General features: G+C 41.3%; 1 protein-coding gene and 1 long non-coding RNA gene across 10 annotated transcripts in view; one reads left to right on the forward strand and one right to left on the reverse strand.

The window, feature by feature from the left end:
- The window catches only part of SPIN1 (spindlin 1), an 85,284-nt gene that overhangs the window by 30,559 nt on the left and 40,836 nt on the right, over positions 1-13,889 (reverse strand). The window contains exon 3 of one of the 9 annotated variants that reach the window (XM_017949958.3): positions 13,633-13,694. The exons of 7 other annotated variants lie outside the window; for them this stretch is intronic. In XM_017949958.3, the coding sequence (XP_017805447.1) occupies positions 13,633-13,694 (62 nt within the window). Of the gene's footprint in view, positions 1-13,632; positions 13,695-13,889 lie in introns of those variants that run through there. One more of the 9 variants, XM_017949960.2, reaches the window with a different exon arrangement.
- On the forward strand, positions 35-9,640 carry LOC108582462. The gene is made up of 3 exons (XR_001896031.2): positions 35-105; positions 7,526-7,574; positions 9,570-9,640. It is a non-coding gene; the product is annotated as an uncharacterized LOC108582462 (long non-coding RNA).

The raw sequence follows: 13,889 nt of genomic DNA on the forward strand, positions 1-13,889 counted from the left end.
ACAGTCGATGAAAACCAGATTTAAGAATACCTCAGAACGCAGGAAATCTTAACTTCTGAAAAACTGCTATACAGAACATGAAAATACACCATTATCAGCAAACATGTAAGAAAGCCACTTGTTTACTGAACTTTTAAAAAGGAGATACACACAAGAGATTCTTGAAAGACAAAATAGCAGAGGCAACAGTTCTCTACCCCCTCAAATCAGCCATAAAAGCACAAAACCAGAACTGCATGGACAAGAACTACAAGAAAAACTAAGTGTCAGTCTGGTGTGGAGGCTCATCCCTGTAATCCCAGCACTCTGAGAGGCCAAGGCAAGAGGGTGGCTGAGGCCAGGAGTTCGAGACAGGCCTGGGTAACATAGCAAGACCTTGTCTCTACAAAAAAAAAAAAAAAGAATGAGTCAGGTGTAGTGGTGCGCACCTGCGGTCTTAAGACACTCAGGAGGCTGAGGTGGGGGGAACACTTGAGCCCAGAAGTCGAGGTCGCAGTGAGCTGTGTTTTTGCCACTGCAGTCCAGTCTGGGTGACAGAGTAAGACCTTGTCTTAAAAAAACAAAAACAAACAAAAAAACCTAACCAGGCACAGTGGCTCAGGTCTGTAATCCCAACACTTTGGGAGGCCAAGTTGGGTCGATTACCTCAAGTCAGGAGTTTGAGACCAATCTGGCCAAGACGGTGAAACCCTGTCTCTCCTAAAAATACGAAAATTAGCCAGGCGTGGTGGTGTATAACTGTAATCCAGCTACTTGGGAGGCTGAGGTGGGAGGATTGCTTAAACCCAGGAGGCAGAGAGGCTGCAGTGAGCCAAGATTGCACTACTGCACTCCAGCCTGGGCAACAGAGTGAGACCCTGTCTCAAAAAAAACAAAACAAAACAAGACTACGTGACAATCCTAGCCATAAAGTCCTAAATGGTACAAAACTGTCTTACTGTCATGAACAACTGAAAAACAGGATGAAATATATGAAACACCTGGTTTCAGATGCTGGGCAATAGGCAGCACAGGTGTGTGGGATCTGGGAGCAGAAAACACACATGGGGAACCCTGCACAGGCCCTTACCTCATTCCTGGAAGCAATTTTTGGGCATGGTATATGAAGGGGGAACCAAGAACACTATCCTTTTACCATGTCGTGAGTCAGTCTGGAGTTGGGAAGGGTGGGCTGGCTGGAATTTGTGGAACTACATGTGGGCAAGAAGGGATCTACTCAGAAGGGAAGCTCAAAAAGTCTGCATTTGGGGGTGGATGTCTTAAGTCTTTGGCTAACACAAATCTGCACATAATTCTGAGAAGTCACAAAGGGACAGTTGTCCAGATTCCATCGCCACCTCTTAACACTTGGGGCAATCAATAAAAATGGCAACAGATGGCCCTAACTGGGAAATATGAGGCAGCCTGGAACAAAAGCTCAGCACCTGCTTACCAAAATAGACTCCAATACTCTCTAAAGGGCATCAACAAAGTCCCAACACTCAACAACACAAGGTTTCAAACGTTCAACACCAACAAAAATTATTAGACACAAAAAAATTAGCAGATTATAATTCCATAGTTGAGTTGGCTATGAGTGAAACACAGTATTTAGCAGGCAAGGACATTGAGAACACTAATAAATATGTTAAAATATCTAAAGGACAATAAAAATACTTAAAATACAAAGTGGAAAATATAAAGAAAACAAATGAAATTAGTGAAAAATACACAATCTGAAATTAAAAATTCACTGAATGTGAGATACAAAGATGGGTGACTTTGACACACAGCAATACAAACTACTCAAAATAGCACACAAAGAAAAACCTGGAAGAAAATGAGCACAACCTCAGTGACCTTTAGGACAATATTAACTGGCCTCACACATAGGAAAGCAGAATCCAAGACAAAAAGTAGAGAGAGGAGTGAGGGGAAAATATAATGGTAGAAAGTTGTCCAGATGTGATAAAATGCATATAACCACAGGGCTAACAAGCTCAGCAAAGCCCAAGTAAGATCAAAAACAAAGGAAACCACACCAAGGCACTTCATCAAATTTCTAAAAACCACTGATACAAATAAGTTTTTTTAAATAGCTAAAGAACAGAAGATACATTAAATATAGGAAAACAAAAATAAAACTGACTCCAAAATTGATGTCAGAAACAACGTAAGCCTGAAGACAGTGGAATACATCTTTAAGGTGCTAAAACATAAGCAAACCAGGCTGGTGCAGTGGCTCACGCCTGTAATCCCAGCACTTTGGGAGACTGAGGGGGGCGAATCACATGAGGTCAGGAGTTCAAGACCAGCCTGGCTAACACAGTGAAACCCTGTTTCTACTAAAAATACAAAAAATTAGCTGGGTGTGGTGGTGCACGCCTGTAATCCCACCTACTCGGGAGGCTGAGGCAGGGGAATCGCTTGAACCCAGGAGGCGGAGGTTGCAGTAAGCCAAGATTGTGTCACTGCACTCCAGCTGGGGCAAGAAGAGCAAAACTCCGTCCAAAAAAAAAAAGCAAACCAACTTACCTATGGACTTAAAATGCTATATTCAGCAAAAAATACCTTCCACTTGCAACACATTGATAATTAAACTAAATAGAAACAGTCTAATTGTACCAATTAAGACTATAAAGGGAAAAGCCAAACAAATTAGCCTCAAGACAAACAATGTTACCACAAATCAAAGGACAATTCCAAATTCTAAAAGAGTGAATTGATTAAAAAGCCATAATAATCTTAAATGCATATGAACTCAATTACAGAGTACCGAAACACATGAAGTAAATCTGACAGAAAGACAAAGACATATCCATAATTATACTTAATTATACAACTCTTCTCTCAGCAGTTGATATAACAAGTGGATAGGAAAATCAGAAAGATTATCATGAATACGCCAATCAAAAAAATAGAAAAATTTAAAAAAGAAAATCAAAAGGAATATAGAAGACCTGAACAACCTGAACAACCAACCTTACTTAGTTGACATTTCAAGAATACTAAACCATTAATGCCAAAATAGTTTTTCAAGTTCACATGGAAACATTCACTCAGATACATATTTCTGAATCATACAGGTCTCAGGCGGAGCATGGTGGCTCACATCTGTAATCCCAGCACTTTAGGAGAGGCCAAGGTGGGCGGATCACTTGAGGTCAGGATTTTAAGACCAGCCTGGCCAACATGGTGAAACGCTGTCTCTACCAAAAATACAAGGGGGGAGGGGGGGAGGTGGAGAAAGAAAAAAAAAAAGCCCAGGCATGGTGGTGGGCAACTGTAATTCCGGCTAAGGCAGGAGAATCGCTTGAAACTGAGACGTGGAGGTTGCAGTGAGCCAAGATCACGCCAATTCACTCCAGCCCAGAGCCAAGACTCCATCTCAAAACAACAATAACAATAATAATAATAATAATAAAAGTCTCAACATGTTTAAGACAATACAATCTGAAAGCAAAGTTTACAGTTCTTCTATGGAGACTAAAACTGGGAGATGGGCTGACTGCCAAGAACCGCTCTGCCCACTTCACCCAGCATGTTCATACGCACTGAGATGTGGACAGAAGCTCTGTAATAGCTAATGGGTGAAGAATTAGGCATGTGATGGCCTCAAACAGTGAAGACAAGATACAGACTGGAAGCAGGAGCAAGTCTACCTGAAGCATCCCTGGAACATGTCTGGTCTTAGAGTAGACAAGGATGGAAGGAGGTAAGAAATGAAAAAAAGAGAAGTAAAAGTAAAAAGTCTTTCAAGAGCTATTAGAATTGCACCAGGTGTCAAGAACCCTTTTCAATCCCCAACATACACACAACCCCACACTGGATGTACTGAGTGCCGGGTTCTAGGAAAGGGTGCCTCAAATTCTAAACATCCCCCTATGTCCCCAGAGTCAACACTTCCATTTAGAAGAAACAGAATTTTGCTATTTATCACTCAAGAAAAGGTAAGCCATTCATAATCAAAGAATTGAGAAAAATGAAAGTGAGCAGCACCACTATCCCTGAAATATGAGATCTAAAATGATTATAAAGAATTGGCATCTCCAAGGAAACTGAAGATATTATAATAACAGAATGGGAACAAGCGACTATGAAAAGGGAAAGCAGCTCCTGAAAATTAAAAAATAAATAAAGAGAATCTGGCATTTAAAAAGCTTGCAAGTTAACTAATTTGTCCATAAAAAGCTAAACAAACTGAAAAAATCAACAACTTCTTAGACTAGTCAGAGAACTGAGGTCACAAGACAAACAACTGTCTGCAAAACTGGAGAGACAGGCAGAGACAGAGAATCACAACTTACTAGGTCAGAAACCTCCACATAGGAACCAGAGCCATGGTAAGAAAAACCTAAACTGCAACCGACATTGCTGGAGAATCAGCATGGGCAAGTCTGACAAAAACTCCAGGGGTTGGGGGCTGTCTTAAGAGGACCCCCACACTTTCCTGAATTTTTCCTCTACAAGCTGAAGAAGTTGGTCAAGCCATCCTGTCCCACAAGGGGTGGGGGTGGGGAGACTGAGAAGCACAAGCAAAGGTCACAACCCAGGGGTACAAGCCTCATGAAGAGATTGACAGGCAATCACAGGACTACAGACTGCTTCCCCTCCCCAGTACACCTTACCACCACCTTGCTAAAGACCTGTTATTACCACAGCTCCTCTTACCCAGACATCATGTGCGCCTTTCAACAAGAAATCACAGGCTTATTGAAATGCAAATACTAGTATTAAGAGACAAAACAAGCATCAGAACCAGACTCAACTAGGCAGGGAATTACCAACTAGGTCTGTTAATTCCACCCAGACCAGGAATTTAAATGAACTATGATTAATATGCTAAAGTCACTAATGAGTAATACAGACAACATGAAAGAATAGATGGACAATATATACAGAGATGGAACTTCTAATAATCAAAGAAAGCTATGAATAAACACTTTAACAAAAGCAAAGAATGCCTTTCAGATATAGGCTTATTAGTAGACTGGACGGGACGAACCAAACAACGTCTGAGTTTAAGGGCATGTTAATAGGAACTTCCAAAACTGAAAAGCAGAGAAAATCCCCTGAATATCCAAGAAATATGGGACAGGTACAAAAGGCATAACTTACACATTATGGAAATGCAAGTAGGTAAAGGAAGAAAGGAACAGAAGCAATGTAAAGCAAAGACTGAGTTTTTTTTTTTTTTTGGGAGTCTTGCTCTGTCGCCCAGGCTGGAGAGCAGTGGTACCATCTCAGCTCACTGCAACCTCTGCCTCCCAGGTTCAAGCGATTCTCCTGCCTCAGCCTCCCAAGTAGCTGGGACTACAGGCATGTGCCACCCCAGCTAATTTTTGTATTTTTAGAAGAGATGGGGTTTCACCATGGTGGTCAGGCTGGTCGCAAACTCCTGACCTCGTGCAAACTCCTGACTTCGTGATTCGTCCGTCTCGGCCTCCCAAAGTGCTGGGATTACAGGCATGAGCCACCGCGCCCGGGCAAGACTGAGATTTCCCAGAAATTAATGCCAGACACCAAACCACAAATCCAGGAAGCTCAGAGAATGCCAAGCCGAATAAATGCCAGAAAAAAACCTACACCAAAGAGTATCATATTCAAACTGCAGAAAAATCAAAGGTAAAGAAAAAAAAAATCTTCGCTAGGCATGGTGGCTCACACCTGTAATCCACTACTTTGGGAGGCCGAGGTGGGTGGATCACTTGAGGTCAGGAGTTTGAGACCAACCTGGCCAACAAGGTGAAAACCCATCTCTATAAAAATACAAAAATTACCAGTAATCCCAGTTACTCTGGAGGCTACGGCAGGTGAACCGCTTGAACCAGGGAGGCAGAGGTTGCAGTGAGCTGAAATCAGGCCACTGCATTCCAGCCCAGGTGACAGGAGCAAGACTGTCTCAAAAAAAAAATAGAAAAGAAAGAAAAAGAAAAACATCTTGAAAGAAACCACCTTACCACAGAGGAATAAAGAATTATATGAGACTTCTCCTCAGAAGCCATGCAAAGTAAGAAGATAGTAGAGGGAACTATTTAAAGTGTTGAGAGGAAAAAAAACTACTAACCTACAGTTTTATATCCTGCAGAATTACTTCAAGGGAAGGAGAAATAAAACTTTCTCAGACAAACAAAAAGTGATGAAATTTGTCACCAGCAGACCTGCCTCCTAAGAAACGTTAAAAAGAAGGTCTTTAGAAAGAAGGAGGCCGGGCTTGGGGGCTCACATCTGTAATCCCAGCACTTTGGGAGGCCGAGACAGGCGGATCACAAGGTCAGGAGATCAAGACGATCCTGGCTAACATGGCGAAACTCCGTCTCTACTAAAAATACAAAAAATTTAGTCGGGCGTGGTGAAAGGCGCCTGTAGTCCCAGCTACTCGGGAGGCTGAGGCAGGAGAATGGTATGAACCCGGGAGGCAGAGCTTACAGTAAGCCCAGATGGCGCCACCACACTCCAGCCTGGGCGAGGGAGCCAGACTGCCTCAAAGAAAAAGAAAAGAAGGAAAATTTAGCTGGGTGTGGCGGCAAGTGCCTATAATCCTAGCTACTTGGGAGGCTGACGCAGGAGAATTGCTTGAACCCGGGAGGCGGAGGTTGCAGTGAGCTGAGATCGCACCACTGCACTCCAGGCTGGGCAACAGAGCAAGACTCCATCACTCCATCTTTTCAAAAAATAAAAATAAAAAAAGAAGGAAAATATAGGTCAGAAGCTCAGATCTATATAAAGGAAGGAAGAACATTAATGAAGAAATAAGTGAAAATAATATAACAACATACAATATACAATTACAATAAAAACATATTTATAATAAAAATAGAATATAAAAACTTTTTTTCAGACAGGGTCTCACTCTGTCACCCAGGCTGGAGTGCACTGATGTGATTATGGCTCATTGCAACCTCAACTTCCCAAGACTCAAGTAGTCCTCCCGCCTCAACCTCCCAAGTAGCTGGTACTACAGGAATGCACCATCATGCCTAGCCAAATTTTTTTTATTTTTCATAGAAATGGGGTCTCACTACATTGCCCAGACTGGTCTGGAACTCCTGGGCTCAAGTGATCCTCCCACTTAGGCCTTCCAAAATGCTGGGATTATAGGCATGAGCCACAGCATACTGGCCTGGCCTATTTTTCTTAATCGAGTAACAATGTACGTACACACACACACACACGCGCACACACACACACACACACAATGAATGGCAGCGATGATGATACAACCAGACTGGAGAGAGAATTAGGAATACAGCCATCCCTCCGTATCTATGGGGGACTGGTACTAGGACCCCCTTCGACACCAAACTCCATGGATGCCCAAGTCCCTTACATAAAATGGTGTTGTATTTGCATCTAACATAGGCACATCCCCTCCCATATACTCTAAATCATCTCCAGATTACTAATAATGCCAAATACAAAAGCTATGTAAATCGTTGTTACAATGCATCATTTAGAAAAAAATGACAATAATGTACTTGTTTATATTATAGGCACAATGATATTTTTCTGGATATTTTCAATGTGTGTTTGGTTAAATCCACAGATGTAAAACCCACGGATGCAGAGGGCCAACTAAATTTTATCATTATAAGGTACATGGCACTACCCCTAAAGCAATATAATGTTATTTTAAAGTAGGCTTGGGGAGGGGGAGTTTTGTTTTTGTTTTTGTTTTTTAAGAAAAAAAAAACGGGGAGAGGAGGGGAGGGAAAAGGGAAGAAAGGGAAGGAGAAAGAAAGGGAGAGGCCGGGCGCGGTGTCATGCCTGTAATCTCAGCACTTTGGGAGGTCGAAGCAGGTGGATTACCTGAGGTTGGGAGTTCGAGACCAGTCTGGCCAACATGGTGAAACCCTATCTCTACAAAAATACAAAAAGTAGCTGGGCATGGTGGTGTGCACCCTGTAGTCCCAGCTACTGAGGAGGCTGAGGCAGGAGAATTGCGTGGACCAGGTTGCAGTGAGCTGAGACCACGCCACTGTACTCCAGCCTGGGCGACAGAGCGAGACTCCATCTCAGGAAAAAAAAAAAAAAAGTTCAAAAACTTAACTGGCTGGGCACGGTGGCTCACGTCCGTAATTCCAGCGCTTTGGGAGAGCAAGGTGCATGGATCGCTTGAGCTCAGGAGTCCGAGACCAGCCTTTGTGTTTTTTTTTTTTTTTTTTTTTTTTTTGAGACGGAGTCTCGCTCTGTCACCCAGGCTGGAGTGCAGTAGCCGGATCTCAGCTCACTGCAAGCTCCGCCTCCCGGGTTCACGCCATTCTCCTGCCTCAGCCTCCTGAGTAGCTGGGACTACAGGCGCCGCCACCTCGCCCGGCTCATTTTTTGTATTTTTAGTAGAGACGGGGTTTCACTGTGTTAGCCAGGATGGTCTCGATCTCCTGACCTCGTGATCCACCCGTCTCGGCCTCCCAAAGTGCTGGGATTACAGGCTTGAGCCACCACGCCCGGCCCAGCCTTTGTAACATGGTGAAATTCTGTCTCTATTTTTTAAAAATTTTTAAAAATTAACAAAAAAATCCTTTGATATGCTAAGAAATGGAAAAAAAGTGGAATAATATAAAATGCTCAATTAAAACCACAGAAAGCAGGAAAGAGTGGAAGGCAAAAAAAAGAAAAAAGGACAAGGGCAAAGAATAGACAACAGTAACATAAATATGACACGGTATTACTCCACCTACATAAATAATCATTTTCTATGTTACTGATCTAAATATACCAATTAAGACAGACTCAGAGTGGATCAAAAACAAGATGCAACTTCATGCTAGATACAAGACATCCGCTTTAACTATAAATACACACACATTTAAAGTAAATGGATGAAGAAAAGATACAGCTTGCTACCAATAATCAAAAGAAAGTGGGAAGCTATATTAATTTTAGAGAAAGCAGAGTTTGGAGGAAGAAAAGTTATCAAAGATAAAGAGGGGCAATACATAAAACAAAGGTGTCAACTCTCCAAGAAAACAGAACAATCCTTAACGTGCATGTGCCTAAAAATGGAGCATCAAAATATGTGAGGAAAAAAACTGACGGAACCATAGGAAGAGACAGATTAACTCCACTAAAGGTTGAGTATCTCTTATTCAAAATGCTTGGGACCAGAAGTGTTTCACATTTCAGAATATCTGCATATGAAATGAGGTATCTTGGGAATGGGACCCAAGTTTAAACACAAAATTTGTTTCATATAAACCTTCTATATACCCCCTGAAAATAATTCTGTGTAATATTTTAAATAATTTTGTGCATGAAACAAAGTTTATACTCATTGAAGTATCAAAAACCAAAGGTGTCACTAGCTCAACCCATGTGGACAATCTTGTTTGTTATCATCATCATTCCTGACGCTGAATTTATATGCTACCAACAGCAACCATTCTCTTACACTAATTCACACACAAGTTCTTAACAGGAAAAATTATAACATACCATTAACACAGTGAAAAAATAATGTGTTCAGGATACCTAAGCAGCACAGTAGCAGCGCCAGAATACCTACGTCAGCTATTAACAGCAACAACAAACGACAGCTTGCCTTTACTCTCCACCTACAATGCTGTGTTTTGTGTGTTTTATTTTTTTAGGTGAGAAAAAATATCAGAAGCAGTTGAGGGACCAGAAAGTGGGTCCTTAGGAATGAGCAAGCATTCTACTGGATGGTTTTTCAAAGTGTTTCCTCTAGTCAACTGCCTCATGAACAAGTTTTTATCTTAAGTCTCTCTTTGATAGTATAAATTGACATGGTTTCTTGCTGTGTTACAAATGCACCCTGCTCTAGTCCTCCAATAAGCCCATCACACATTTTCCCCATGTCATCAACAGGCACTTTTTCTTTAGTATTAATGTCATCTTCATCACCCCATTGTGGAATCACGTGAGTTACTCAAAAAGTTTCAGATTTTGAAGTATTTTGGATATCAGGTTTTTGGATTAGGGATGCCCAATCTATATTATTGTTACGGATTTCAACATCCTTCAATCAGTAATGGACAGATCCAGAAGACAAAATCAGTAAGGATATGGATGAACTCAACAAGCACCATCAAATCTATCTGACTACAGATCAAATCTAATCTATATATTTGATCTATAGTCAAATCTAAAGACTACTTCACCCAACAGCAGCAGAATACAAACTCTCTCAAGTTCACATGGAAAAAATACACCAAAACGGACCACATTATGAACTGCAAAACACAGCTTCACAAATTTAAAAAAATACAAATCATATAGTATATGCTGTCATACGACGATGGAATTAATCTAGAAATCAGTAACAGAGAGATGCCTGAAAAATCTCAAAATACATGGAGATTAAACAACACATTTCTAAGCACATGGGTCAAAGAAGAAACTGCAAGAGAAATTTAAATATATTTTGAAGTAAATGAAAATGAAAACATAACTCACCAACATTCAGCAAAAGCAGTGCTTACCAGAGAAATTTACAGCAATTAATGCATTAATTTATAGCAATTAATAATCTTTTTTTTTTTTTTTGAGACAGTGTCTCGCTCTGTGGCCCAGGCTGGAGTGCAGTGGCATGATGTTGATGCGCTGCAACTTCTGCCTCCCAGATTCAAGTGATTCTCCTTCCTCAGCCTCCCGAGTAGCTGGGATTACAGGTGTACGTCACCACGCCCAGCTAATTTTTCTATTTTTAGTAGAGACAAGGTTTCACCATGTTGGCCAGGCTGGTCTTGAACTCCTCACGTCTGTCCCCCTTAGCCTCCCAAAGTGCTGGGATTACAGGCTTGAGTCACCACGCCCAGCCAAAGAAAGATCTAAAGTTAATAATCTAAGCTTCTTAGGAAGCTAGAAAAAGAATCCACGGTGAGGAGAGGAAAATAAAATTATAAAATTATAAAATAAATTTTATTTTTTTATAAATAAAATTATAAAAATTAGAGCAGAAATCACTACAATTAAAAATCAAAATCAATAGAGAAGAATCAATGAAACCAAAAGTTAGTTGCTTGTGGAAATGCGAAATGGTACAGCTGCTCTGGAAGACAGTTTGGCAATTTCTTGCAAAGTAAACATACTTTTAACCGTAAACCAGGAGTTGTGCTCCTTGATATTTATCCAAGCGTTGAAAATACCCCTACACAAAAATCTGCACAAAGATATATATAGCAGCTTCATTCATTTTGTTGTGTTGTTTCTTTTTTTTTTTTTCTTGAGACAGGGTCTCACTCTGTTGCCCAGGCTGGATGAAGTGCAGTAGCAAGATCAGTGCTCACTGCAGCTTCTCCCTCCTTGGCTCAAGCCATCCTCCCACCTCAGCCTCCCAACTGGCTGGGACCACAGGTGTGAGCCACGGTGCCCTGCTACTTTTTGTATTTTTTTGTAGAGATAGGGTTTTGCCATGTTGCCCAGGCTGATCTAGAATTCCCAGGCTCAACAGATCAGCCTACCTCGACCTCCCAAGATACTAGGATTACAGGTGTGAGCTACCACCCCTGGCCTATAGCAGCTTTATTCAAAACTGCCACAATTTGGAAGCAACCAAGATGTTTCTTCAGTAGGTGAATGGATAAACTGGTGCATCCAAACAGTAAAATATTATTTGGTGCTAAAAAGAAATGAACTATCAAGTCATAAAAAGAATAGAGGAAATTTATGTGCATATTAATTACTAAGTGAACAAATCCAATCTAAAAAGACTCCATACTGTATGATTCCAACTGTATGCTGTTATTCTGGAAAAGACAAAACTAGGGAAACAATAAAAAATCAGCACTTGCCAGGGGTTAAAGGTGAGAGAGAGAAGAACAATGGGAAAACAAGGGATTTTCAGGGTAGTGAAACACCAAGAATGAACCTTAATGTAAACTATGGACTTTGGGTGATAATGACACGTCAATGTAGGTTCATCAACTTTAACAAATATACCACTCTGTGAGATGGTGGGGCGGGGATGGGGCAGGGTATGCTGCAAATTTGTGAGGGAAAGGAATATATGGGAACTCTGTTATTTTCCTGAGTACCTAAAACTGCTCTAAAAAAATAAAGTCTGTTATCTCTTTGCAACTCTAAAACTGTATCAAGCAAGATCATAAGTTTAAAAACTGTTAGTCTAGACTTATTCTTCTGTCATCAACGTTGAGCTAGAAAGTCAGGCACTGTGGGGCACACCTTTAGCCCCAGCTACTCCGGTGGCTGAGGCAGGAGGATCACTTGAACCTAGGAGCTTAAGTCCAGCCTGGGCAATACAGTTAGACTCCTCCTCTTTAAAACAAACAAAACTGGGCCAGAAAACAATAAGACAAGAGAGTAGTATTGTCAATATTGTAGCAAAATGATTTTGAACTCTGAACTTCATACCTGGTTAAATTATTAACTGACAGTATACACATTTCTATACACATATGGGCTAAAAATTATATTTCATATACATCTTCTTTGGAAGTTACTGAAGGATACATTTCAGGAAATAAGAAAAGTAACATAAACACATAGGATCTGAGAAACCATAGATATAACCTAGAAGAGCAGCAGGTTCCAGCAAGACTTATGTGATATAGGCTGACAGACCCATACAGGTGGGAGTGAGACACCAGGGACTCGAGAAAGGCCGTTTCCAAGAAACTGACTCCACGCAACGGAAATGTAAGAAGGTAAATGACCCCTATCACAGATTAAAGGTTAATAACTGATGTAAAAAAAGTCTATGAAAGTAATGAAGAAAAATAGATGTAATATCAGAGAAAGGAAGGCCAAATAGACCCTTACAAGCCAAGATCACAAATAAAACTGCACAGAGACACCGTTTCTCACCCACAAGACAGACAAAACCACATATTTGACAACATATGTCACTGGCAAGACTGTGAGAAGACAGAAACTCTTTACATATTTTATTACTGGTAAGAATGCAAAATGGGCCTGGCACCATGGCCCACAAAGCTCAGGAGCTCACGAACAGCCTGGTCAACATGGTAAAACCCCATCTCTACAAAAAATACGAAAATTAGCCGGGCGTCGTGGCACATGCCTGTAGTCCCAGCTACTTGGAGGCTGACGTGGAAGAATCGCTTGAGCCCAAGAGGTTGAGGCTGCAGTGAACCCTGATCATGCCACTGCTCTCCAGCCTGGGTGACAGAATGAGATCCCATCTCCAAAAAAGAAAAAAGAAAAAAGAAAAAAAGAATGCAAAATAATACAGAATTGATGGAGGGGAATCTGGTGAGCTCTCACAAAATTATACATGAATTGAAGATTTGACTCAATTCTATTTCCAGAAGTTTATCCAGTGACACAACACCAAGACATACTGACAAATCAAAGGTAAGCCTTTTTTTTTTTTTTTTTTTTTTTGAGCCGGAGTCTCACACTTTCACTCAGGCTGCAGTGCAGTGGTGCAATCTTGGCTCACCGCAACCTCCGCCTCCCAGGTTCAGGTGATTCTCCTGCCTAGCCTCCCAGGTAGCTGGCATTACAGGCACCCACCACCATGCCCAGCTAATTTTTACATTTTCAGTAGACATGGGGTTTCGTCATGTTGGCCAGGCTAGTCTCAAACTCCTGACCTCAAGTGATCCACCCGCCTCGGCCTTCCAAAGTGTTGGGATTACAGGTGTGAGCCACTCCGCCCAGCCCATTGTAGCTATTATCTGTAAGAGCGGAAGAGTAGAAACAACTCACATGTCCAGTAATAACGGATACCAAATGAATATGGTACAGCCACACAATGAAGTACTACTCATCTGTAAAAAACAATGAGGAAGAGCTAGCTCTACATACTGCTAGAGTGGTCACCAACACACACTGTTAAGCAGAAAAAGTAAAGAACAGTAAGTTAATGGGTACTTATTAACTGGACACTGTTATCAGTTTGTCACTAAAAGGGGAGTTATATCACCCATCACTGACTTCCCAGTGGGAAACAGAAGATCCTTTAA

The sequence above is a fragment of the Papio anubis genome, chromosome 13 (genome assembly GCF_008728515.1).
Source record: "Papio anubis isolate 15944 chromosome 13, Panubis1.0, whole genome shotgun sequence".
Taxonomy (NCBI): Eukaryota; Metazoa; Chordata; class Mammalia; order Primates; family Cercopithecidae; genus Papio; species Papio anubis.